Consider the following 27,705-nt stretch of genomic DNA (forward strand, 5'->3'; position numbering starts at 1 on the left):
GAAAACAACTACATATATGCCTGCAACAGGGTAATTAACTTACATGATACAGAAGACTCTTTGTGAGCTGAGATGGCAAGAAAACAACAGGCAAACAGCAATCAAACCTTGAGCCACGCTGACAAACAGTGGAAGCTATATAGGGCCTTTTTATAGCCTGTCAGCAAACCAAGCTTTCCAAGCAAACATTTCCTTGTGCAGGGTGAAAAATGGGATGTAAAGACAAACAACTCAGTTGTGCCAGTGCGATGGAAGGCACCAGGCAAGCTCTTCATAATGTTGGAAGTGAAAACCCAGGTCCAGAAACAGCTGTTTTTAAATTGCATCCCTTCAAAAATCATAAGGTAATTCAGAAAGCGTAGCAGAAGACATGTATTTCAGCATCTCACTGTTGTCTCACATCTTCTGAAGAAGATATTTCCTCCACCCTTAGAGGAATTCTGTAGCATGACCATACCAGTAAGATGCCAAGTTATAATTCTCGAGAACAAAAGTAAATGTTCATGTAAATTGCGCTACTCTTCGGAAGCAGTTAGTTCAGCTACGTTAATATTACAACTAAATCCCTCTCCTGTGTGAAATACACTACTTATACAAAACAGTAAAACAAAAGAGTTACTACTTCTGCATCATTCAGCACCCCAAGGTCGCTCTTCCAATTCCACCACTTGGCATCTAAGCATCTTCTTTCCTGGTCCTCCATTTTTCGTCATGCCACCTCTGCAGCACTCAGATAAGACACTGACATAGAAAAGCAAAGATAGGCAAGTACAAACATATGTTTAAAACAGGACACACCATCAGTATGGCATTATAAGATCGTACACACAAAGCCAGAGTCAGTGCCGGTGCAACCTGTGCCAGCACTGCAGCCCCAGACAGGTGCAAGAGCAGCCGCCCCCCCAACTTGGGTGCCAAGGGCTCGGCCTTGGCCCCGGCCTCAGCATATCAGATCCACTCCTGTGAGGTGGTGGCCATGTCACAGGGGGTGGCAGGTAGCCTAGGGCACCCCTGCCCATTCTGGGGGCACACGCAGACGGGCAGTGGAGGTGTCACAGCGGCCACTGTGACCCATCACCAAGGCCTGGATAACAGGCTGCTGGGCTCTGGCCATGCATCAGTGCGATCTGGTGAGGTGAGGAGAGAGCAAAGGAGGAAGGGGCTTGACCAGGGCTGGCGAGAGAGGAGGAGCGCCTCACACCTCGGGGCTCTCGGGCCTGTGTGGCAAGCTCACTGTGTCCCACTGCTCCCTCAGTCTTGGCAGAGGAGCATCTGGAGGAGAAACCCCAGCACTGCTGAGGCAGAGGCTCTCCAAGCACTCACCATTGATGTGCACCAGGTTCACCATGAAGCGGCAGGAACCCGACTTGAGGGAGCAAGGTGAGAGCAAAGTATCCCTCCCCACAGCTCCCCATGGCTGACAGAGGGGTTGTCGGGGCAGTCTGCCTGTGGCCAAGAGCAGGGCCAGGAGAAGGCAGGAGTTCCCCAACCGCCCTGGGGCAGGGTCCCTCCTCCGCTCAGCAAGCAGAGCCCAGGCTGGGCTGTGGGCACCTGCTGGGGCACCTGTGCCTGCCATGCCCCCTTCTTCTCCAAAGGTCCCAGCCCTGCCCTTCAGCCAGCTCACCAGGGACAGAGCAGGGCCTTGGGGGCAATCCCGCAGGGACACTTCCCCAGCCCTGCAGAGGTGTCCACTCCCAGCAGCATTTGTTCTCTCCCCTCCAGCATGCATGCTGTGTCACCGGGCAGAGGCTGATCCGGTTATCTGTGGGTGCAAAAGAGCAAAGAAAGGGCTCTGTGCCCACACATACTGCCTGGTGAGTTCTCCCCCCAGCTTTCTGCCAGGGATGATCCCTTCCTTGCTGCCCTAATGAGGTCGTGGCCTTCTCTGCTCTGCAGTTTTTTGCCAGTGAGCATTTTCCACAAGAGAACGGGAACGGCTTTCTCACTGAGGACACCAGACGTGCAATCCAGGTGGCAAGCCAGAAGGTGAGGACCTGGCAGGAGCAGGGAGGTTTGCACCAGGAGAGGCTTGCAGGAGCTCCTCCTGGACCCCCAGAAAGAAATCCAAGCCCCTCCACCAGCTCTGGGACAAACGCCTGCTCCCAGCAGCTCCACAGAGGCTCTGGCACAGGCACAAGCCTCGCGCACCAGGCAGGTCTGCAGGCTGTGAGCCAGCAGTGCCCACAGCCTGCACCCTGCCTGGAGGCAAGAGGTTGGCCATGCAGGCCCTGAGCCTACCCCTGAGAGAGGCTGCTGTGCTCTTTCCAGCGATGCTTCATTTGCGGCGAGATGGGCACCGCCATCACCTGCGGGGAGAAGGGGTGTGACCGCAGCTTCCATGTCCCCTGTGCCTCACGGGGTGAATGTGTCACCCAGTTCTTCGGGCTGTACAGGTAAGGGCTGCCAGCCCTCACACAGGAGCCTCCTTGTCCTCAAGCCCTCTCCTGTCAGCAGTGGACACACAAGTGAGGAACTCACAGGGACACTTCCCAGCAGCCTGCCACAGCCACAGCCACAGCCAGAGCCCAGACAGGCTCTGGGGCTCCTTCACAGCTCCTCTGCCCCCCTCCCCATTGTGAGGGAAGGACTCAACACTTCTAACCTCACCTTGCTCATCCCTTCCATCTTCCCCCCAGGTCCTTCTGCTGGGAGCACCGCCCAGAGCAGGCCGTGAAGGCTAAGCCAGGGCAGAACAGCACCTGCATCATCTGGCTGGACCCCGTGGAGGACAAAAAGTCCTACCACACCGTGGTGTGCCCAGCATACCAACATGCCTGCTTCCACTGGAGCTGCATCCAAAAACAGGCTATCCACCCTGGCGTCTGCTTCTGCTGCTTGCATTGCCGAAACCAAGATCAGTTTGTGATGGAAATGCTTACCATGGGGATTCGAATCTCCAAGAGGTTGTTTCTCCTCTTCCCAACTCACAAGACATCAGGCACAAGCGCGCAGTGCCAGGCCCCAGCAGGCCTGTCCTTCTGCTGTCCCCTGACTCTCGTCCTCAGTTTCACAGAGGAGCTGGAAACGGGTGGGGGCAGAAGAGCAGGGACAGCCTGGATCTGCCCGATGCTGGGGCCAGCAGGGGCTCAACACTTTTCCCTTCCTTCTCCAGCAGACAACCATCACGGGAGAGTGACCAGGCATTCAGACCTGTCTATCAGAGGCACAGACGCTGCAATACCAGCAACTGCCTTTGTCCGGGAGGCAGCGAGCAGGCAGAGGAAGAGGAGTAGGTTGCCAAAGCCGCAAGCTAGGGCTCTGCACGGGATCTCTGTCTCCACACAGGCTCGGGGAGGAAAGACTAAAAACAAGGGCTCTGCCGGGCAGTCCCTTGCTTGCGTCACTTTGTCCTCACAACCAGCAACCCCTTTGCTTCCCCAGGCCCTGGCAACTGCTCCTGTGCAGCTCCTGTGCTGCCAAAGACACCCAACAACGCTGCTCCTACTTGAGCAACAGCGCAACCACCTGGGAGTGCAATTGCTGTGCTGGCCTGGGCACTGGTAAGAGGCAAAGCATCCAGGTGCCCCTGGACTGCTATGGCCAGTGTCTCTAGCTAGCTACCTGGGAGCAGGGGCTTAGGGTGGGCTTGGCTCCAGGAAGGCTGTGGGCACCACGATGGCCTCTCCTTCCCCAGGGCTGGGTGGCTGTGCTGCTGCCTTTCCTGCCTCCCCTCACAGCCTCCCATGACAATTCAGAGCTTGCCAGCCCCAGCACCACCAGCCAGGTGGCAATGGGGCTGTCCCATGGCTCCCTGGGCTATGAGAGCAGCAGGCCCAGCACCATCAAACAGGCGCCACTGGGGCCATCCCACAGCTCCCCAGTGCCTGAAAGCAGCAGTTGCTCCAGCCACCCTGGGCCAGACAGGATCGAATACTGCTCACGGTTTCAAAGGCAGGCACAAAAGCCATACAGCTGGCCTGGAAATCACCGCAGGACCAGCAGTGTGCCAGCCCTGAGTGCTGAAAGCAGCGCCTTCGGCACTGCCAGCCAGCTGGCATTGGGACCATCTTGCAGGTCCCCAGCGCTGGAAAGCAGCAGCCTCAGCACTGACAGACAGTTGGTACTGGGCCTGTTCCAAGGCTTCCCAGTGCCTGCGAGAAGCAGCTGCAGCACCACCATCCAGGCACCACTGGGGCCATCCTGCAGCTCCCCGGTGCCTGAAAGCAGCAGCCGCTCCAGCCACCCTGGGCCAGACAGGATCGAATACTGCTCACGGTTACAACGGCGGGCGCAAAAACCTTACAGCTGGCCTGGAAGACGCTGCTGACTAGGCATGCGCCAGCCCCAAGTGCTGGCCCCTATCCCCCAGCACAATAAAGTTGGTTGCTCATCTCATCCAACACAGAAAGGGAGTTGTGATTGTATCACTATCTGTGTCTCTAATGGTATCTGTATCTGTAATGGTACCTGTAACTGTATCTGTATCAGTAATGGTATCTGTAGCTGCACATGGACTTGCAATGTTTTTTGCAAGTTTTGTTTTGTTGTCGTGGTTTAACCCCAGACAGTAACTAAGCACCACGCAGCCGCTTACTCACTCCCCCCACACCCAATGGAATGGGGGAGACAATCGGGAAAAAAAAGGTAAAGATCGTGGGTTGAGATAAGAACAGTTTAGTAGAACAGAAAGGAAGAAACTAATAATGATAATAACAACTGTAATAACATGACAATACTAATAAAAGGATTGCAATATACAAAACAAGTGATGCACAATGCAATTGCTCACTACCTGCCGACTCGTGCCCAGTTTGTCCCCGAGCAGTGATCCCCCCAGGCCAACTCCCCCCAGTTTATATATTAGGCATGACGTCACATGGTATGGAATACCCTGTTGGCCACTTTGGGTCAGCTGCCCTCGCTATGTCCCCTCCCAACTTCTTGTGCCCCTCCAGCCTTCTTGCTGGCTGGGCATGAGAAGCTGAAAAATCCTTGAGTTAGTCTAAACACGACTTAGCAAAAACTGAAAACATCAGTGACTTATCAACATTCTTCTCACACAGAACCCAAAACATAACGCTATACCAGCTACTAGAAAGAAAATTAACTCTATCCCAGCTCTGAAACCAGGACATATGTGTATGTCTATTTTGTTTCTGAATGTGTATGAGTAATTCTATCTCTACCTGAAAGGATATCTCTAATGGTATCTGTACCATTATGGGTCTCAGTATGTGTGTGACACTGCAATGCTGTTGCTATCTCTATCTGTACCGGTATCGGGATCTGTAATAGTATTGGTAATGGCATCTGTAAAGGTACTTGTATCTGCATCGGTCGGTACATCTAATGCTATCGACAACTGCCACAGGATCAGAATGCAAAGGCATTTGTAATGCTATGAGTGTCTGCAGCGGTCTCTTCATCTCCTATTGTACCTGCACCTGCCTTCGCATTAGCAATGGTCTCTGCAGAATGGCAGCTGCAGTGGTATGGGCTTTGGTGTCTGCATCTGTGATATTATAAAGAAAGGTATGTGCCTCTGCAATTGTCTATGCAATGGTTTTTGCAACACTACTTGAATGTGCAATGCCATTTGCAATGGTATCTCCGTCTTAAGTGGCATCTACATCCGCAATGGTATCTGCATCTGCTATGGCATCAGCAATGCTATCTGCACCATCAGTAGCCTCTGCAATGATAACTTCTGCAGCAACGGTGTCTGCATATCTACCTGCACCTGCAGTGGCTTCTCCAAGGGTATCTGCAGTGGCATCAGCATCTCCACTGGGATCTCCATCTTCAATCGTATGTTCACCTGCAATGCTATCTGCAATCGTATTTGCACCCGCAATGGCATCTGCAGTGGTATACGCGCAGTTATGTGAAATGATAACATTATTCTAATACTAAATCCAAAACATAACACTATACCAGCTACTAGGAAGAAAATTTAACTCTACCCCAGCTGAAACGAGGGCACCATAAAATGTTACTCTGTGCTCTTAATTTTCAAAGGTCCTCAGCTTTCATTTCAGAGTTTGTGAAGTATAAGGAAGTGATGACTTTTTAAAAGTTACAGAATGGTTCTGTTGATCATTAAAAGACAATTTTAAGTATTATTGTGGATTTATAAGGAGAATTAACCCATACATGTTTGGATTCTTGCTCAGACAGTTGTTGGGTTTTTTTGATGCAGTGTTTTGTGGTCTTCCACGCAGTTCACTTAAAACTTTTATTACAGGTCAGTTTGGTGCACATAATTGTGCAATAATTCACAGTTGCTTAAAGACAGAACTTCTGTTCCTCAAGATTTTGCATTTTATTTTCTTTTAGGCTTAGTGTGTAACAGAGCCCAGAGCAGGCTCTGATGTGGCTGGTATAAAAAGAAAGGCTGAGAAGAAAGGAGATGAATATGTTATTAATGGCCAGAAGATGTGGAATCACAAACGGTGGTGTGTTGACTTTTGACTCACATTACATTTTCTGTTATTCTGTTCTATACTGACCTCTGTGTGCTTGTCCCCAAGTTAGATACTAGTGTTTCTTTAAAGATCTGTTGCCAATGTGAACATTATGTTTCACCACACTACACTTCAATTGGTGACCAGCTTATCAGCACAAGGTAGAAGGAAGCAGTCTCAGTGCTGTGCAATGCCTAAGAAGGAAACCGAGCAGTGATATGACAACTCCATTCAAGAATGCCTCTCCATTTTTGCTGCTTTCAAACACAATTAGTTCTGCTTTCTCTTCAGGGAAGGGCAGTAACAGTAAGAGTTAACTTGCAAAGTACTCGGCAGGCTCTTGTTACAAGGGACCTTGCTTTGTGGGTGTGGTGACTGAGATCAGTTGCTTCTGATGCTGCTAGAAACACGTCTCACTTTTGGTGAAGATACAAAAACTCTAGGATTGTGGTGTTACATTTTATTTTCTTAAGGGTAGACGTTTTCCAGGTGTCAAAGAATCCAGATTTTGCTGTGGTGTCTATGAAGGTGCTTTACAATATAGACCTCTTTCATCACGTCTCACATAATAAGATCATGCTCACCCCCAACACAAATTATTTCTAATTCAAGACAAAAAACTTTCTACATTCATGTATAAAGCTGAATTTTCTTGTTATTTGTTTCCTTGTTCAAGGCAGAACCATCAAAGAGAATCTACCTGTTATCTACTGATATTGCTAAAAACCATAAATGTGACTTATGACTGTTTAATTTCTAACAGAAAAAACTTATTTAGAACTTATACTTGGAAGAACAAAGTTAAGATCTTTGAAATCAGGTGATAACATTTTGCATTCAATACTCTATTTCCTAAGCATTGATTTCTGCATATATGCTGTAAATAGGTTTCTTTTGTACTCTTTGTGAAGCTGATGGTAAAATTAAGACTTAGAATACATGGAAAAGTAGGAGAACCTTTGCGTGTTGATTGGAAGGAATTTAATTACATCTTGACTTTTGCGGTAAGACATGCACTGAAGCTTCCTCTCTCTCGCTCCCTTTCAGTTTATTTTTGGAAGGCCCAAGAAAAAAGGGTCATTAACTTATTGATAGATTTATTATATGGTACAAACACATATAAAAAATTTAACGTGTTAGCTAGGAAAGTATCTGATTGTTAATCGTGAGGATAAACTGACTCCCCTCGTCTTTGTTTTACACTAGGTATTTTTTGCTAGCTTGTACCAATCCAGATCCAAAAGCTCCTGCAAGCAAAGCCTTTACTGGATTCATTGTGGAAGCAAACAGCTCTGGAATCCAAATTGGAAGAAAGGTGAAGAGTATACCTCTTATTTGACAAGCCAGGAATTATTATTCACTGCTAAACCAATAATGCAACAAATTGGCATTAAAGAAAAAAGACTGTGAAGCAACTGAACATTTTCATGTGCTCATGTACAATGATCTTTTCATTTTCACAGCATACAGAAGCTATTCTTAAGACGTACTTAATAATTATATTTTTATTCATTCAGATAAGGAACTGTGCAGAATGGTCTAAAGTAAGGTGACTTTGCACAGCTGCAAAAGAATGTTTGAGAACCATTTAATCGACAAGTGCCAATTAATGTGAACTAGCATGCCTTGAAAGTGTAAGAAGCAAGGTGGAAAACTTTAACCATAAACACACAGTGTGCTTTAATTTTAGCTCCTCCTGCTCAAGGAACAGGCCTTGGAGACACTGGTGCTAGTTCTTTTTTGGCAGGGGGTGGGGAGGAAAGAAAGATAACAAAGGAAGTACTAAAGAAAGTACTGGGTTTAGTAGCAGGCAAAACTAGACATTGAACATTAGGAAAGGGATCTGAAAACTTGAAAATCTCATTTATTTATTTGTTTGTTTGTTTGTAGTACAGCTGTATTCTACTACTGCCTGCATGTTGGGTTCTTTACTTTTTCCTCTTCCATCTCAAAGGATATAGATGAACTAGAAAAAGACAAATAAGTGATTACAACTACAGAATTGATTTCACATACAGAGAAAGTAAATGCCTGGCTGTGACAAGTTAAGGGCATGCTGGTCTGTAAATGCAAAACTGTTATTTGTTGTAGATATGGTGATTTTTAGATAAAAATTAAGTGTTTGGGGGGGAAAAAAAGGCTTATTGTATCCTTTGAGTAAACTAAAGAATGAAAATGTGTTGTACCTTGGAAGAATCCAATTTAGTTGCACCTCTGTAAACTTCCCTTTTCAGGAAATGAATATGGGTCAGCGCTGCTCTGATACCAGAGGTATTGTCTTTGAAGATGTAGAATTTCCAAAAGAAAATGTATTGATAGCTGAGGGAGCTGGCTTTAAAATCACAATGGGACTTTTTGATAAGACCAGACCACCTGTAAGTATCAGAAATAAGTTACTTAAAAAATACAATAGGCATTTCTGATTTTCATTCTGTGCTATATTTAATGCAGGTAGCAGCTGGTGCTGTTGGGTTAGCAAAAAGAGCACTCAATGAAGCTACTAAATATGCTTTGGAGAGGAAAACCTTCGGGAAACCAATTGTTGAAGTAAGTTAAATATATAAAAATAAATATATCAAAACCCTATGTTTTCATACCAGATGTACTACTAGTGCGTTTTCAAGGTTGTTCCTTGACATTTAGGATGTGCGATTGATTATATCTCTGCCATTTCTTGGGTTTTCAAGTATACAGCTCAGCACTAAGTAAATCTAGCTATGCAGTAACTCCTGGGATTCTTCTAGAACTTACTGATGATAACAGTAAAATCATAAAGAAAACTCCACCCAAACCCCTGAAACGCATGTACTGTCAGGACAGACTTAAGTTCTTCAACTCTAATGAACAGGGATTTTCAGGGAAGGAAAAAACCTCTGTGAGGTACATGAAACAAGACTCACAGTATCAATATGAATAGAAAACATTGCCAATCACACTGCTTAGCAGGTTTTAAGAAATATGAATAAACAGCAAGCTAAGTACAGATCTCATGAGAAGTAAAGCACAACTTCACAATTCAATACTTAATCCCTGTGCCTAAGTGGATTTTAGAATTAAAAACTTGAAAATCTAATTCAACGTACAGTTGAGAACCTGATCCAAATTATGGAGAATTCCTCAAGTACAATTTCCTGAGTGTGTTGGATTTGCAAATTAAGAAATTAAGATGACTATACTCTTTTTGGATGTCATCGAATTTCAAGCCGGCAATGTTAACTTGGTTTATTTCACCATTCGTAGCACCAAGCGGTGTCTTTCATGCTTGCTGAAATTGCAATGAAAGTGGAACTGGCTAGGATGGCTTACCAAAGAGCTGCATGGGAAGTCAATGCTGGTCGCAGGAGTACCTACTACACTTCCATTGCAAATGCATTCGTGGGTGACTTTGCAAACCAAGTAGCTACGGACGCAGTGCAGATTTTTGGAGGAAATGGATTTAATACTGAATATCCTGTAGAAAAACTCATGAGAGATGCTAAAATCTACCAGGTGAGTAAAAGAGACAATGTGTGTTATGGACGCACACACAACCAAATCCAACATGTGTTAAAGCTCAGATTTATTCTTCCGTAGAAAAGTTAGTTAGAACTCCAGTAACATTTTATAAACCACAGGCTCAACGATGTAAGGGGAATTAGTACTACACAGCTGACTTAAGAATCCTTAAAAGTGATGACTCAAAATGCACATATCACTCACCTAAAAGATGAGGGCTCTCTCCCCTGAGGAGTTACCTTGGGCGGTGCCCTGACCCAACGGGGAGTCCCTGACTGCAGACCCACTGCTCTGAGGAGGACTGATTCCAACATGTCCTCCAGCGGGACCCTGTTTATATCCTTGTCAAATCTGATCTGTGGTCATTTTAATCCCTATTGGCCAAGAAGGTCACCTCAGTGTACCTGGAAGGTCTCGACTGGTTTGTTCAAATTTCAACCTGCGGCCTCTAGGGATTCGGTTTATTTTAACTCTTCTCCCTGCCTGGAGAAGTTTTGTTTCCTGCTGGGGGGAGTGTACTGCCACAACTGCAAAGGAGAAAAATCATCTTGGGTAGCTGCCTTGAAGAAGTCTGGGGCTGCTACCTGGAATCTGAGGTCCCTATAAGAAAAGCCTAAAAGCCTCTGGGAGTTACTGGGAGGTGTAACAGGGGGATCCTGGAGGGGAGAGCTTCCTCCAAAAAAGAAAAACCTCAAGGGTAGCTTCCTCGGAGGAGTCTGGGGCTGCTACCTGAGATCTTAGGTACGTAAAGCAGAGGACAAAAGACTCTGGGAGATGCCTGGGAACGGTCACAGGTGGATCCCGGAGGGGAGAGCTTCCTGCAAAGGAGAAAAATCATCTTGGGTAGCTGCCTTGGAGAAGTCTGGGGCTGCTACCTGGGATCTCAAGTCCCTAAAAAAGAGGTCAGAAGACTGGGAGTTGCTTGGAGGAGTCACAGCTGGATTCTGGAGGGCAGAGCTTCCTCCAAAAAAGAAAAATCTTAAGGTTTGCTTCCTTGGAGGAGTCTGGGGCTGCTACCCAAGATCTTAGGTATGTAAAGCAGAGGTCAAAAGACTCTGCGAGATGCCTGGGAGGAGTGTTGGGTCGATCCCGGAGGAGAGAGCTTCCTGCAAAGGAGAAAAATTGTTGACATGGAAGTCACGGACACTGCACACTATCAATATGATCAAGCAGATGCCACTTTATTGCCAAAATAGCTCGGTTTATATGCTCATTCTAGTTCCCGTTCAGGCATAAGCTAATTAAAGATTGGTTAGCATGTGCTGTCCACGCGCCTAGTTACACCTAATGATTGGTTATATCAACACTGTACACGCGCATAAACATAAGACATAATTGGTTATATTAACTAAAACATGCGAAACTTGTCTCAGTCTAATTGGTCAAGATAAGCTGCTGAATTGAGGTTCTTTGTGCCAAGTTCCCTTTATTGTGGAATGGGCACCTGTGTTCTTCTAATTGGTATCTTTCTTTTTTTGTCTTCTTGTTTATTCTGTTCAAGGCCTTCTAAAGGCGTCTGGAATGCTCTTGTGACCGTTAGCTAAATATGTGTCCACAAGCAAAGCGTCCTTGAAGCCTGCTGCCTGCAAAGCGTCCTTGGCTCACAAATTAATCAGTTCCATCGTGTCTGGATTGTTCACTATGTGCCCATTACTTTCCAAGTATCCCACAAAAAATCATCTTGGGTAGCTTGCTTGGAGGAGTCTGGGGCTGCTATCTGGAATCTGAGGTTGCTAAAAGGGAGGTCTAACGCCTCTGGGAGTTGTTGGGATGAGTAACAGGTGGATCCTGGAGTGAAGATCTTCATCCAAAGAAGGAGAAAACCTCAAGGGTAGCTTCCTTGGAGGAGTCTGGGGCTGCTACTTGAGATCTTAGGTATGTAAAGCAGATGTCAAAAGACTCTGGGATATGCCTGGGAGGAGTCTCAGGTGGCTGTCGGAGTTGAGGGATTTATCTAAAGGAGAAAAAAATAAAATCTCGAGTTACTTGGAGGAGTCTGGGGCAGGTAGCTGGGATCTCCGGTCCCGAACGCAGAGGTCAAAAAAGTCTGGGAGATGCCTGGGAGGAGTCACAGGGGATCCTGGAGAGGAGATCTTCCATCAGATCTTCCATCATTTTCTTCCCCCACGGTGGGCTAGCAAGTGTTCCCAGAGGTTTTTTGCCTTCCTCCGCAGCACTGAGCACGGCCCCTTGCCAGGGCTCCTTTGGGCCATTGTGGCTAGGTGCCCACTGCTCGTGCTCCACGAAGGTGGCCCTTGTGCCCCACATCTGGGGGGAGGAAGCTTTCTGACTCCCAGGGCGGGCTCCAAGGCACACTCCTGGCGGTTGCTTCTTGTCCTCTGTAGCACTGAGCACAGCCCCTTGCTAGGGCTCCTCTGGGCCCTTTCGGCTAGGTCCTTGCCTGCTGCTCTTGCACCTCCAAGGTACCGCTCATGCCCTGGCTCTCTCAGGCTCTCTGCCCAAGACAGTGCAAGTCTGGAGCGGGAGCAAGCTCTGCTCTTCCCTTAGCTCCATTTCCCCAGGGGTTCTTACTTGGGCAAAACAACCTGTGCTTGGAAGGGCTCCAGGCTTGCTTCCCCATCAGGAGCTGCTACTTTTCAGCTCTCCCTGCATGCAAATCAAGCACAGGGCCAGCACAAAAGCGCCTTTCATGCATCATTGGCCAAGAAGCACAGCGGCAGAGCAAGTTTCTGAACACAAAAATACACTTTTCACCTCTACCTGTCATGCTTTGGAAAATACCCCACAGTACCACACACCTTCTTCTTCTTCCTCTTCTTTTGTGTGTGGTCGGTCCTGATCCTCATTCTTCACATTCTCAGTCTTCAGGATACAGGGACTGCTTGGCCTGTATTCCTGCTGCTACTTTCTGTAGCTCTGTGACTTGCCTTTGCCAGGCTGCAAAGGATGTTTTCTCAAGCTCAACTGAAGAATGCATCAGCCTGCTCCTGGCTACACGGGCACACTGTGTTAATGCTTGTGAGCATCGGCTCTGAAATAGACTCAGAAAAATAAAAATAATATCCTACTTCCACTTGTAACCTTTGTGTTATGTGTCTTTCAAAGTGTTTTTGGAGCTGAAAACCCCCTGGTGTTTCGAGCAAATAACAGTCCCATTGGTATTTGACTTACGGTGAGCACAGGGAACAGAGTAGAATAGAACAGAATAGAACAGAACAGAATAGACTAGAATAGAATAGAGTAGTTCAGCCGGAAGGAACCTACAACGATCATCTAGTCCAACTACCTGACCATTTCAGGGCTGACCAAAAGTTCAAGCATGGTATTAAGGGTATTGTCCAAATGCCTCTTAAACACTGACAGGCATGGGGCATCGACCACCTCTCCAGGAAGCCTGTTTCAGGGTATGACCACCCTCTTGGGAAAGAAATGTTTCCTCACATCAAGTGTGAACCTCCCCTGACAGTGCAGTAGCAAATGTCTCTTGGTGCATTGGTAAGGAACGGTGAGGAAACCTTGCATGCTCTCTACATCTCTGCAAAGTTCCTGCAGAGGGAACCAAACCCCTGTCTTTCACCTCTGGCACCACCACAACCAAATTAATGTCTATGGCATAAATGCCCTTATTTACATAGTCTGAAGGTACAGATCAGTTTTGGCACCAACGCAAAAAATGGCAAGAAGAGTACCTCTCTTAACCTTTCAGTACTCAAAATACTAAATCCTAAAGGAAAAGGAGACTTGCCAGGGTTTCAGATAAGATCTGAACATCTTCCCACAAACTGAGTTAGGCAAAGAACTCTCAGAAAGGTTCAAGTCACAAATGAGCTCTGAAACCTTTACCCCGTGGCTGAAGCGCATTTTGCATCCCGTATAAACATGGCCAAGGGGTGTGTTTAATAGAGAGGCTGCACAGCTTGGTTTCAGTGGGACAAGGGGAGGTGACGGCGATAGCAGCAATGGGCTATTTTTACAGTTTGGAAGAGCTGTCCTTTGCCTGGCTGGGCTTTGGTCACAGATCCAAATGTTCTAGGTCTGAATACGACCAACCTTTCCTTCCACCACACCAGGGTCACCTCTGCGCACTTGTTTCTCAAAGCCTGACTTACTTCCGTGGCGGGCTGTTGGCACTGACCATCCCAGCCTAGGGCTCTGGTTACACTTTGGCTGGCCTCCAGGCTGCAGCTGCTGAAATCACTCCCCTTACACCCCACGAAAAGGGGTTGTGTCCAGCCACATCAAGTCCCTGCTCCTCCTGGCTGCAGAGCCTCATAGGCTTCAGCTCTGGCACAGAGAGGGGACAGCTAATAGGGGTGGTCTCTGCGCTGCAGGCTTGGTTTCTGCCATGGCCCGAGAGAAGAGGAACAGCACCAGGCTTGGCCTTGGGAGCCGAGTGGCAGAGGAGGCGTCGGGGACGCCCAGCAGCTGGGCCCAGTGCATGGCCACCAAGGGCAGGGAGAGACCCCTGGGCCTCCTGGGCACAGGGACAGCCTGTGGAATGATTGCTGGAGGTGACTTATCGGTATGGCAGCCCCCGCCCCCTCAAGGGAAGGTGAACCTCCAGGGTGGAATGCAGTGGACATGTAAATAATCAGTTCCATGGTAGTTCCCTAAGCAACACAGACTAAGCAAGTCAACTGAAATAGTTCCATCTTGTCTACCTTTCAGAAAATATATTTTACCATCTCAAAGAGGAAATGAGTTAAGAGAAGAGCCTGCACTACTTTCAAATGTCTGCACATTGCTGTGAAACTGTGCAAAAGTATAGCACTGAATACATAGGCTTTATCAATATTATTATTATCGACATACAGTGAAGAGGCAGGTAAATTCAGCTTTCGCTTCCAATGTTACCAGTGGGACTACAAAATCAGAGAACCCCCTGATAGTTCTGCAATATCTTCTTCTCCTTTACTCCTGATGATGCAAACCCAGTTTTGTATTCAGGAAGAAGTTCATGAAGAACCAAAGTCAATTCACTCGAATAGTAATTGTCCTGAGTGATTCATTAAATAACTTGACTCAAGAAGAATTATCCAAGTCTTTATAACATAGGTAACCTAAAACTGTACCTAAGAAAAGAAGAAATAATGCAATCTGAGGAAAAAGGAAGGAGGTTATACCTCTATAATCTATCAGCTATATTAAGCTGATAGAGGCAGGCACGCCCTTGAGTTAATCTCCTCCAGAGAGTCACAGTTGCACCGGGCTAAGTATTCACAAGCACGGTCATAGCAGAACATTTTCCAATAAAGATTACTTGCCTGTCAACTCAGGCCAAGGAAATATCCTAGAGACAAGCTACCCTCTGACCATTACTGCCTAAATCTATCTCCTATTTTATTCCTGCTCATGCAGCATCACAGCAACAAGTATGGTAGGAAGATAGAAAAGGTGTCCTGAGATCTCCATTATCCAGAATGGTTTTCATTACAGGAAGATGACAGTGTTCATCAGCACCTCCTCCCCACCTGCGCCATCTCTCTCTGCCACCTAAAAGCTAGCAAAAATCTAACCCAAAGTAAAGACAAACAATCCTCTAAAGATGCAGTCTGCACAACAGCCTTGACAAAGAAGCATGAGCCAAAGGGAGAAAGGAAACTAGTAAATAGTGGAGAGATGACACCTTCACCCATGACACCAGTGCAAGTTTAGAAGTCGGTATTGCCTTCTGTATCTATATAGGCCATAAAAGTAGAGGACTGGAATGACACAGGACAAAGGGGCATGTTGGGATGTGCTGTCACTGTGGCAGCACAGGCACAGCAAGCCATCACCAGAAACACCTTCACAGCCAGCTTCGGTTTCCTTCTTCCAGCCACAGTCAGCAAGCTTTCTGTTTGCAGACTGCTTCTCATTGAGTCACTGTGGAAGGAAAAACAGCTGCCTTTACTCCTTAACTGACGTGGTGCTCTCCACAGCTTTTACACTGTACATGGGAATCACCTGATGGGAGAGAAGCACCTACACACCTTTCACCCTAAGCACTCCCCTGAAGAGCCCGTAGCCAAGATCAAACCAGTCCTGTGTGCTTGTCTAGAGGCACAACTGATCTGCAGCTATTCTTTGAGCAATGCCAGGGCAGCTCTGGCTTCATCTTCAACCACCCATTCAGTAGCTGAGGCGAGAACTAGCCAGGGACAGCAATCCCCCACAGGCCTTCCTGTCCTCAGACTGAAAACCCCACATCCAGGCCCCAAGGACCTCCCTCAGTGGCCCTACAATGGACTTCTCCTGTTGCCCCTCTGCAGCAGCCTGGAGGACACCAGGCCCTCTCCTCCCCTCTGCCCCTCTCTGCTGCTGTCAGGTGTGGGGACGATGCCACTTGCAGGGAGCCGAGCAGTTGGAGGCTAATGGAGATTCCCCAACCCTCCCGGGACACTATGGCCACTATCCCGTCAAGGGGACCCCAGGCCTGGCATGAGGAAGGGGCTGGAGCCCAGGGCACACAGGGGCAGCTGCAGGGCAGTCCTGGTGCCCGAGGGGCAGCCTTTCTCTCTGGCAAGGAAAATGGCCACCCAGAATGGAGCAACATGGGCCACCATACCAGCCACAGCAACTTCTGTTGGTGACGTCACCAGCCTTCTGTTACACAAGCTGGCACCCCTGCGGCCAGCCCACAGCTCGCTCTGCAGCTCAAGACTCTGACACCAAACATGCTTGGTAGAGGAGGACCCAGCGAAGCGAGGCAAGAGCCCACGGTCAGTGGGAAGAGACAGAAGAGGTTCTTGGAGCCACTGAGGATGCCTCCACAGCCCAAAAAACGCAAGCAGGCTGATGGGAGGAGCAACACCTACGGCAGGCGAGTCGAGCCCACGGAGGTCGACCCACCACAGAATGGTGACAAGCCTATGGAGGTGGATCCACCTCAAGAGCAGGAAGAACCAATGGAGGTAGATCCACCTTGCACAGGGCTGATGGGGCACTACACCACCGTGCCCAGGGTTCCTCCAGCACCATGGTGCCCAAAGCGCTGCAGGACCACCGGGGGTTCTCAGGGACCCTCCAAACAGCCAGATCCCAACAAGCAGCACCACCCCCGCAGCCGATGCCAACCATAAGTGGGCCATCCACAGCCACATGCGTCTGCTCAGCAGGCTTATCAGGAAGGTCACCTGGCTTGACAGCCACAGATGAGCCCTGCTTTCCCACCCCCACCCCTCATCAAGGGGGGCCATCTCCTCTGCCCTCAGCCCTGGGGAAGAGGTGAGGAGAGGGGCTGCCATCTTCTGGCCAGCAGCACCACAGCACCAGGAGTCCCTTGGAGCCCACTGGAGACTGCTGGACACCACCAGAGACCATCAGAGACCACCGGAGGTGAACAGAGACCACTGGAGACCATCGAAGACAGCTGGAGACCACCAGAGGTCACCAGAGGTCGCCAGAGGCCACCAGACACCGCTGGACATCACCAGACACCGCCGGACACCACTCTTGGACTCCCCTGGAGCGCCACCCAGGTTACTGGGGCCTGGAGGTGGCATTTTGTCACTCTGAGGATGACAAAGCCAGTGGGGGGTGGCTGTCCTCAGCTAGCTCTCCCCTCAGCTACCGAATGGGTGGGTGAAGATGAAGCCAGACCCACCCTGGCAGTGCATGGAGTATAGCAACAGGTCATCAAAGAAGGTAGATGCCCCAACCCTGGAAACATTCAAGATGGAGAGACAACTCTTTAGAGAAGCACAAGCCTTGAGTTATGACAGGAAGAAGTTTTGGCAAGATTGGGCAATAAACAATTAAAAACACCAATAAGAAAACAATAAAACCCAAGTAAAAAACAATAAAACCCAATTAAACCCAGTTTAAAAACCAAAAAACGCTCTCCTCTCTTATTTGGCACTTTTGAGACTCCATGCAGACTCCCGTGTCCCATTCTGGTCTCCCCAGGACAGGAAAGACACTGACAAACACAGCGCGGGCCCAGCCCAGCGCCTTCAAGATGGTGAGGGGCTGGGGCACATGGCACACCAGGGCAGGCAGAGGGAACTGCTGCTGTGCAGCAGGGAGAAGAGAAGGCTCAGGGCTGGATCTGACTGCTCATCTTCCACAACACTGCAAAGCAATTGCTTTCCTGACCCAATACCACATAGAAAACCATCCTGTTTATCTCCCACACGCACTTCACTATCGCTAGTTTTGGTATCCAGATCAGCAAAGGCCTTGTGTAAAAAAAAAAAAAAAAAAAAAAAAGAGAGCAAGCTTGATTTCCCCCAGCTTGCATCCCTACTCTCTTTGGTAGGATACAAGCCACAGGCTCATCTCTCCTACCTGCTTCCTGAGTCTGCTTGATCAAACAAGAAGTATGAGAGCATTCAAATGCGAGTGGTGTTTGCCAGCATCCAGGGAAGCGGCATTCCACCTCTAGTTCATGAGACAGGTGAAGAAAAAAGCTTCATCTCAAGGGTAGGAATAAAACATGGAAGTGGAGCTTTGCTGTGAAAACCGGTTCTACAGGAAAAAAATACCTCTGGGAGGCTCTGAGCTCCTCTGGCTTTAAGGTCTTTAACCCCACAGCCAGCAGGGAGCAAGCCAAGCTGTCAGCTACTTTTTTACACCTTGGTTTCTAATCAACAGCACTGTGTGCTTTGCTGCCACGTGGAGCCATGGAGCAGACTGGCAGGTATCCAGCACAGGTTACTGGAGCCCAGGGCTTGCAGCAAACCAGGGAACACACAAAACTGACAGTCTTGGTGCACCTCAAGGACTTCATATCCAGTTTGCTCTGTACATAAGTTAAAACATCGGGGCTGTTTGGTATGGTTAGGTTTGGTTTGTGGTTTTTTTTGGTTTTGTTTTCTTTTTATCTGCTACATCATCTCTCTCCCTCTTAGCACAAAAAAAATGCAAACCATTCCATCACTTACTCATGTATTTTCATGCCTTTCCAGTTCTCTCTTTTTTAACACTTGCCTAGCTTTATTGTGCTCACAGACAGAATATGAAACCCCATTCAGCACTGTGGCAACAGGGGCTAGAATGAAACAGCACTCTCTCATTCACAGGTGAGTTGCAGCTAAATTACTAACAGACCGAGAAGCAGCAAGGTGGAAAAAGGCAGTTCTCAACATACACAGGCAGGAGAGCTGCTGCACTTGGGCAGCTATTTCCATCCAGCAGCCCTTTTGCGGAGCTGAGTAACCCCAAGTGAAAACTGCCCTTCTTCAACGGTTTCAGGAGAAAAAGGGGATCCATTTTCTCACCATTCTAATGCAATTCGCATTACTCAACACTCTATTATTCTTACTGACTACAGCCTTCAGTGCATTTTCATTAACTAAGGGCCCTAAAAGCAGCAATGACCAATTTAGGATCTCACAGGAGATGTGAGTATGCATCTGTATTAGCTGCAAATTTAACCTAACTCCTATTTACTTCAGACACAATCAGGAGCAACTGACACAACTTTGGTCAGAATCAGGCAGTCTGGGTCAGGTCTTGAGACAGACAGGGCCTGACTCCTTCCAAACAGGTCTTTAGTAAACATTGCAATTCACAGGGTCAGTCTACATTCAGCCCAGGAGACTCGGGATGTGTTTACAGGAGGCACTGGAGCACTTTACTCCTCAGGGAAGAGCATCCAGGTCAGGCTTCAGAATTGAAAGCAACATGACTGTGGCAATTGAGGGACCGCAGAAAGGCAGACCCTATGCACAAAAGGTTGTTCCTGAGCACAAGCCAGTTCAGCCGGCTTGCTGTAGAGTCTGGATGGAGATCAGCATCTCCAGAGCATGGCTCTCGTCATCCTCAGGTAAATGGAATGAATTGTCCTTCGGAGGTACTGCCTTGCTCCCTTAAGTAAGAAGAAAGCTTAGACAATTTGCTGATTCACACGAGGTGAAATGAATTCCAACCAAAGCGAGTTGGCACAAGCACCCAGGAGATCTGTGGCAGAGTGAAAAACTGAGCCTGGGCTTCTCATTCATCCTCTTTTAGATCCCTGTTTGTGGCAACAAAAATACAGTCATATGAAAGTGGTCACTACTGAGAATATTATGGCTCTGCTAGGGCTTTAGAATGGGGTTTCTTGCAGGTCCCCTCAACTGAAGATCCCTTGTGGACTCAGTCTTTTTCATAGACCTGGCTGTGCTGCTTGGCTGACTAATTAGGGACTTTACTATTTCCCCTTACACTTCCAGATGTTTTCTCTCATGGTACAATATGCATTTCCCTAAAAGCAGAGGCCAGGACCCAGGGAGTCATCACATTCTCACACCTATAACCTACCACTGAGAAAAAGTTACAAGTTACCAAATTTGAAAATAAATTCTAAGATAATTTGCCCATGCCTTTTAGTAATCCCTGCAGAATTAGGGAAAGGAACAATTAGCTGGAGAGAGCAGGTTGTCAGGGAACAGGACCAGGAAAAGCAACTGGAGAAGAGGGAAACCTGAAGTGAATTTCATGGTTTATTACTGTCATATGCTGAATAATAACTCATCCTGTGGCCAATGTCACAGCTTTTTTTTTTTTTTTTTCTAACCAATGTCCTGCAGATGATTCACGTGTAAACGTGGTATCTGGCACAGTCCCATGAGCAAGCACAGTTTTACAGTATCTTTACCACTGATGGCTGAGGGAGACTCTGGCTGACTTTACATCTAGATACTTCCAAGCCTCGCATAGATCCATCTGGCAAATATCTTCATTTCCTCTTTACCATAATTACTTCATGGTTTTACCTTTCTTGCTTCAGAGAACATTAACATCATTTTGTCAGATACTTTGTTAGATGTGTCTTTGCTCCGAATCAGTGTCCACCTTAGAGCTGTACCCTAGCAAAGGACTCGCACCCCCTTGCACGCATGGGAAAGGGACGGGAAAAAGGCCATTTTAGATCACTTAATCCCTATGCTAGGAACCACCAGTAACATCTCCTGAAGTGAGCTATTTTGCTCATTTTGTCCAGTTGAAGTCTCAGTACTTTATTCTTATGGAAATGAATAGAAAAAATGCTACATTCAAGGAAACATTTTCAATGGCTGATTCTCACTAAGGGTCTAACACTCAGAATATGCATGTGCCCATCCTGAATGCATAGAAACAAACTTCTACAAGAAAAGGCTGTGACTATGCAACCACGCACACGCTATTATGTACAAAAGAAGGCTCTGACCAAATTTGTCCTCAGTCAAAAAACATTCAAGCTTTCTCACCACAATCTCAAAAGGAGTAACATTGATTGACAAAGAGGGCTCAGAACTGTTTGAGGGACAAACCCCAAGCAGCTTTACTGACAAAGTCAGTATTGCATTAAACAAAGCATTCCCAAAGCTCTACTCCAATACAGGGCTAAGGAACTAAACATTTTCCAGGCACCTTTTTAATCCTGTACTTGACGGTAAAGGGCTTGCACTAAACGTACTCTTTACAATGCTTGTTGTAAATTGTACAAGAAAAAAAATACACGTACCAGTGTAAAATGCATCTCAGTCAAGCAATGGTCCTCCTAGCATATGTGCAGATCTACTTGCCTTAGGCAATGCCTGTATCACAGACTGCCTGAGTGACCTTGCACCAAATGGTTTGAAACCCTGTGCCTCAGTTTCCTCACTTGTGGGTGTAAGGTAACATTATTCCCCTGTTGCACAAACCTCTCTGCATTTGGGAGGTGGCACAGAGTCCACTGGTACTGGAAACCTTGCAAAACTTAGACTATTGGATCTAGGAATACTGCTGTTTTGCATTAGCAAACTATTTATTCATAACCACTGTCACGACAATCAGATATTGTCCACAGCAGCTTCTGCAGTTCTCCACAAACAATTACAAGCCCTCACAAAACTTCCCTCTTAATCCAAGGGCCAGGCTGCCTGCACTGGTGACTCGGTTTCTTACTATTTCTGCCTTCAATAGCTGCAGCACTGATTAGATTGCTTGGAGTAACCCATGTTCAGCAGTTTAATGGGTACCAGCCCAGGCAGACTAACGGATCTGGAGACCAGGAAAGAGCAGGAGGGTGAGCTGAATGGAGAATATTGAGGCTTTTAAGGCAGAAAAATAGCAGCTAGACATGGGGTAGCTGACTCACAGAGCCTTGGTGGAGACAGATATCCTCACTGATCATCCTCAGTCATTCATCATACTGCAACATGCCCATGAAAACCAGTCATTCCTAGAAACAATTCGCAAAATGCAAAGCAGAGCTAGAAAGGGTTCCTGGGGCTCAGGGCCAGACACACAGCCAGGTGAATTATTGTAGAGTCTGAGCTCACAGGCTTTTCCTTCTCCTAAAGAAGTGCATTTCCATTCCTGATGCCTCATATCACCACCTAGGAGATGTCAGCACCTCAGAGAAACCAAATGTCCTTGCTCCATCCAGCACAATCCATTTTTCTGGATCTGAAAAGTCCAGACAAGAAATACCTGCTCCTCCTTCTCATAACTACCAGACACTAATAAACAAGGTCTCCCATGGAGAAAGAGGTCTTGGATTCAGTCCTGTGCAGGTTTTTAGGTCCCTTCATCCTGCAGATGTTTCTGCCGGCTTCATGCATGCTCCATGGGAGTTCATCTAATGTTGCCAGTGCTGCAGTCTCTTACTGCCTTGCTGCAGGTTCCTTCAGTGGAAAGCAGCTGAGGCTTGGGACAAGAGCCTCTTGCAAATGCAAGTAGTTTGCATCTCATACAGTGTCCTCAGACCTTTAAAATGCACAGGAAGAAGTTCAGCAGATCATTTGTTTGTCCCAGTCTTTTAGCTGCTTTGAACTTCATTAAAGGAAGTCATTAAAGAAATCATACCAACAAACTGAAATTTCTGCTCTGTCCTCTGGTCAGTCCCGTATTTTGAAATTATACAAACACTTCTTTATGCATGACAGCCTATAAGCATTTTTAAATATTGAATTGTAAATAATGCCAAGCCAAAAATTCAGAGCTAGAAGCATCAGCTCGTCTCTTTCAAACATCCTCCTAGCTTGCCTATGTGGCATATTAAGAGGCATGGACTCTGATTGTGGTGAATCGAAGATAGCTTTATTAAAAGCTAAGCAACCTTTTATACCCTCTAGATGGCTGACACAGCAGCCTGTAGTTAAGCTTCAATACTTCTCTGTTGTTATACAAAAATAGCTTACACATGAATAGCAACGTCTTTATCCAAAAGGTCAGTGATTAACCACTAACAGACAGCTGGGTACACAAAACTACAACATTCCAGCATCTTATCCTGTGTTCTACTGTTTTGTCTCTTGCTCCCATGGTTTCCTTCCAACAAGCATAATTGTGTCTCCTTCCCAGGGTCGTTCTTCACTTGCTGAGGCAGCCAAACTTGTTTCAGCGATACCCACATCTCCCCCTTCTGTATTTATAAAAAAACCTTGTTTCAAAGCTCGATCTATCAAACCTTGTACACGTCTTAACAAACACAGTACACAAATCAAAATGCAAACAAAAAGAACTAAACATCCTAATCCCATTTGTAACAGTTCGCTTAGCCATCTCAACATTCCTGTAAAAAGACCTTCAAAGATATTAAATCCATCACTTCATCATAGTTTCTGTACTTGATCACGTAAAACATCAATACTCCTGTGAATAGATTCTGAATGGTCAGATGAGTTCATGCAACAGAGTCCGTCAAAATCTTGACAACCATGACCTTGTGCTAGCACTAAAAAATCTATGGCTGCTCTATTTTGAAGCGTCATGTGTCTAATTGAATCAACATCTAACAATAGTCCACTCAAAGCCAGGGAGGTTGCATTAGTTTGTTTTGCTAACCAACAGCCAAGTTTATTTAAAGTAGCCAGTGCCGGAGCTGCAGCAACTCCAGGTGCTAACACAGATGCTGCTATAATTTCACTAGGACTCCAAAATTCCGTATCAACCTTACAATCAGAAGTAAAGGTATCTGTGGCTCTTTTTTGGTGTTTTACCTTCCTCAGTTTGTGAGTAATGATCATGGATGTATTAGGCGTTAATAGGCTTAATCTACCTATGCTACGGGGCCCTCCTTTTGCATATGACGGAATTCTAGGCCATGCACGGTTTCCACAAATTAAAAACAATCCTGGAGGTAATTTGAGTGGGTAATTGTTAGATCTTGATACATTTCTATTAGTATAATTACACCATAAGCTAGCATTTCTGAAAGCTCCTATTGTTGCATTTAGCCATTGACTCATTGATTTTTTTCCTGTATAATTGAAATATAAACAATAATCCATTTTTACAGCACCTAACAAATATAATTCTTGTGGTTCTAGTTCGCTAGTCAGTAGGTATGAGGCCTAACCATCCCAGTTATCAACCATAGTCTGACCAAAGGATATCGCACTTTGATGAGCTTGTGGGATGGGCCACTGATCTGCTTCTATGGGTTGACCCACCAAACAGGTTGTAAAAGGATTCTCTGCAGAAGCAGTCGACAAACACAGCGTATCTTGTCCTGTTTTGTTTGCCAAAGTCACCCAAATGTTTGTCTTAGGTTGAGGCGGTATCCATACTGCTAATGCAGTTGTCATCATGTAGGTGATAATGGTGGTTGCGATACAGATGGCTTGATCCACCATGCAGGCACCCATCTTGGGCCGGAATCTGTGGAAACACATGCATATCCTCTACCCCATGTTATTAGAGGGACAGGTCCTTCCTATTGATTTGTCTGTAAATTTTTTACCATCACTAAAGCTTTATTATTGATTTCAGGATGGGTTTGTGAGTTAAAATGTCATTGTACAGGAGGCCCATCCTCTGTCCATCAATTTAAAAAATTCAAAACGTAACAGGCTTTTGCTACTCGTTCTTGTAGGGATAACTCTTGGCTCCCTCTTTTTTGTTTTTGTAGCATTGTTTTAAGAGTACTATGTGTTCGTTCAATAATTGCTTGTCCTGTGGGTGAGGAATGCCCGTAACATGTTTTATTCCCCATTGCTGGAAAAACATCTGTGTTTTGTGTGCTATATAGCCTGGGCCATTAGCTGGTTTTATGGTTTTTGGAACTCCCAAGGTTGTAAAAGCCATAACAAAGTGTCAACACATATCTTTAAATTTTTCGCCTGTGTGTACTGAGGCATAAAGTCAGGAAGAAAAGGTGCCAATTGACACATGGACATGTTTAAATCTACCAAATTCTGGTATGTGAGTAATGTCTGTCTGCCAAATTTCAAGTGAGGACAATCCTCGTGGATTAATTCCAATTGAGGGTGTAGGTAAAACATGCTGACAATCAGGGCATGATTGCACAATTTGTCTAGCTTGGTCTCGTGTTAATTGAAACTTTGCAAGGCTTTTGCATTTTGATGATAAAAGTCATGAGACAGACAGGCTTGCGCAAAACGATATGGTAATACTGCAGCACCTGTAAGACGGTCTGCTTCATTATTTCCCTCACTGATAGGTCCTGGGAGGGAGGTATGTGAACAAACATGTTGGATAAAATATGGCTGTGTTCTTCTATCAAGAAGCCATTTAAGTTCCCAGAGAAGTGCAAATAGCCTTTCATTTGATATTTCTTTTAAAAATGAGTATTCAAGTCTGGAAACAAGGCCTGCAACATAGGCAGAGTCTGTTATTATGTTAATTGGAATAGGCCATTTTTTGAAGACACGGACTACCGCAAACAGTTTGACTATTTGTGGTGAACCTGTGACCACACGTATGTCACTATCGCATTGACCTGTTTCATTTCGCCAAACAATCACAACTCATCCCGTTTTTCCGGACCCATCAGTGAATACAGTAAGGGCATTAGTTATGGGAGTAATAGCTAATTGTGAGGTAGGCAATAGTGAAAGCGAATTTAAAGATTGTATTATTTTGTGTCCTGGAAAGCAAATACTTATCTGTCCTGTATAATCTGCCAAAGAACACTGAAAAGCAAAGGATTGGTGAGTTAAAAAGGTCAATTGTTTTGTATCAAGGGGTAAATAGATCTTGTCTGGTTCTGTACCATCCAAAGTCATTAAACGCTCCCTCCCCTTTTGAATGACCATGGCTATCATCTCAATAGCCATGGTAACTGTCTTTCCAAAGTTATGGGGTAGAAAAATCCATTCTATAACAATCAATGGATTTATATCCTGTGGAATCCATTGTGCTAATAAGCCATAAGGTTGAAAAGTAGACTAAAAAACAAAAAGACTAATCGGATAATTTAGTTTTCACCTACTGGCAGCCTGATTGGTCAATTTTTCTACTGCTTTGTTAAGAGCAGCTTTTGCTGGAGGAGTGAGTTTCCTGGGAAATGTTAAATCTGTATCTCCTTCTAAAAGTTTAAAAAGGGGGTGTAGTTCTTCTGTAGAAATTCCCAGAAGAGGATGGACCCAATTTATGGTCCCCAACAATTTCTGGAGATCATTCAAAGTTTTAATGTCTGTTTGTAAGGTTATTCATTGCGGTTGAACAAGTTGATCTGAAATTTTCCAGCCTAAATACTGCCAAGGTGGTGTTTCCTGTATTTTGTCTTTTGCAATTTTGAGTCCTGCCTTTAGGGCTGCTCACATAATTCGTTGTTGAACTTCTTGTGCCTGCTCTTTTGTTTGTGCCGCTATTAAAATATCATCCATGTAGCGATATATAAAAACACCCTCAAAATTTTTTCTTATTGGACTTAAAACGGCTGCAACAAATTGCTGACATAGTGTGGGACTATTTTTCATGCCTTGGGGTAACCCTGTCCAGTGGTATCTTTTATATGGTTCTGCAGCGTTGACAGACAGGACTGAGAATGCAAATCATGGTGCATCCTGAAATGCAAGTGGTATAGTGAAAAAACAGTCCTTTAAGTCAATCACTATAAGAAACCATGTTTGTGGAATCAGTGTTGGGGAGGGGAGTCTGGGCTGCAAGGCTCCCATGTCTTTAATGACTTCATTTACTTTTCTCAGGTCATGTAACAACCTCTAAGAATCGTTCTTCTTTCGGATCACAAAAACTGGTGTGTTCCACGGACTTCTGGTAGGGATGATATCGCCAGCTTCCAGCTGTTCATTTACTAGTTTGTGCAGTTGCAGCAGCTTTTCTTTTGGGAGGGGTCATTGATCTAACCACACTGGTGTATCAGTTTTCCAAATCATTGGTGGGACCTGCTGCTGCTGAACAGTGGCCCCTAAGAAAAATCCGTAATTAGCTGCATGCCCCATTGGCTTAGACAGTCCCTTCCCCAAAGGGTAACAGATCCAGGCAACACAAAAGGTCTTATCGTGGCTGATCTGCCTTCTGGTCCAATAATATAAATGAGTACTTGGCTTTGTTTGGGTGATGTCTGCCCACCGATTCCTGATAGGGAGGTGTGAGCATCCATAAGAGGCCAAATATCAGGCCACAGAGATGCAGGGATGACTAACATCTGCACCACTGTCTATAAGTCCTCGTATGGCAAGTCTTGTTCCTCCTGCTTGCAGAGTACATGATAACTGCCATCGACTCATTATCAATTGTTGAGTCCAATAAATTTCAGGCATCCCCGTAGATCCACAACAGCCTGTGCCTCACACAACTTGGCTTGCATTTGGTGTCTGGGGTGAAAAATAAACTAATTGTGCGATTTTACTTCTCGCAGGTACGGTACATGGCAGCACTGGAGTCCATGTCATTATTTTAATTTCACCTTCGTAATCGGCATCAATAATTCCAGATAATACAAAAAGCCCTCTTAAAGTTGTGGAAGATCGCACGATTAATAATGCTGCCATTCCGTGACCTAAAGGTCCATAGGTGCCAGTTGGAATTAGCACAACTGAGGTGTCACTAATTATTGTTTCTGCTGAGGTGGCCAAGTCCACTCTGGCGTTGCCGGCGCACAAGCGGCGCCAGCGCCTTGAGGGGGACACTCCGAGGGATGACTTGTTGTCATAGCACGACCCCTCCTTGCGCTCCGCCTGGGGTTTCCCGACAAAGTCAGTGG

General features: G+C 46.2%; 1 protein-coding gene across 1 annotated transcript; it reads left to right on the forward strand.

The window, feature by feature from the left end:
- The first annotated feature begins 5,522 nt into the window (after positions 1-5,522).
- On the forward strand, positions 5,523-10,351 carry LOC128152403 (medium-chain specific acyl-CoA dehydrogenase, mitochondrial-like). Its single transcript, XM_052810624.1, has 8 exons — positions 5,523-5,808; positions 6,162-6,184; positions 6,283-6,395; positions 7,611-7,719; positions 8,639-8,779; positions 8,856-8,951; positions 9,645-9,893; positions 10,289-10,351. Exons 1-8 carry the CDS (start codon positions 5,523-5,525, stop codon positions 10,349-10,351), a joined length of 1,080 nt encoding a protein of 359 aa, XP_052666584.1.
- The last annotated feature ends 17,354 nt before the right edge of the window (positions 10,352-27,705 follow it).

Source organism: Harpia harpyja, chromosome 16 (genome assembly GCF_026419915.1).
Source record: "Harpia harpyja isolate bHarHar1 chromosome 16, bHarHar1 primary haplotype, whole genome shotgun sequence".
Lineage (NCBI taxonomy): Eukaryota > Metazoa > Chordata > Aves > Accipitriformes > Accipitridae > Harpia > Harpia harpyja.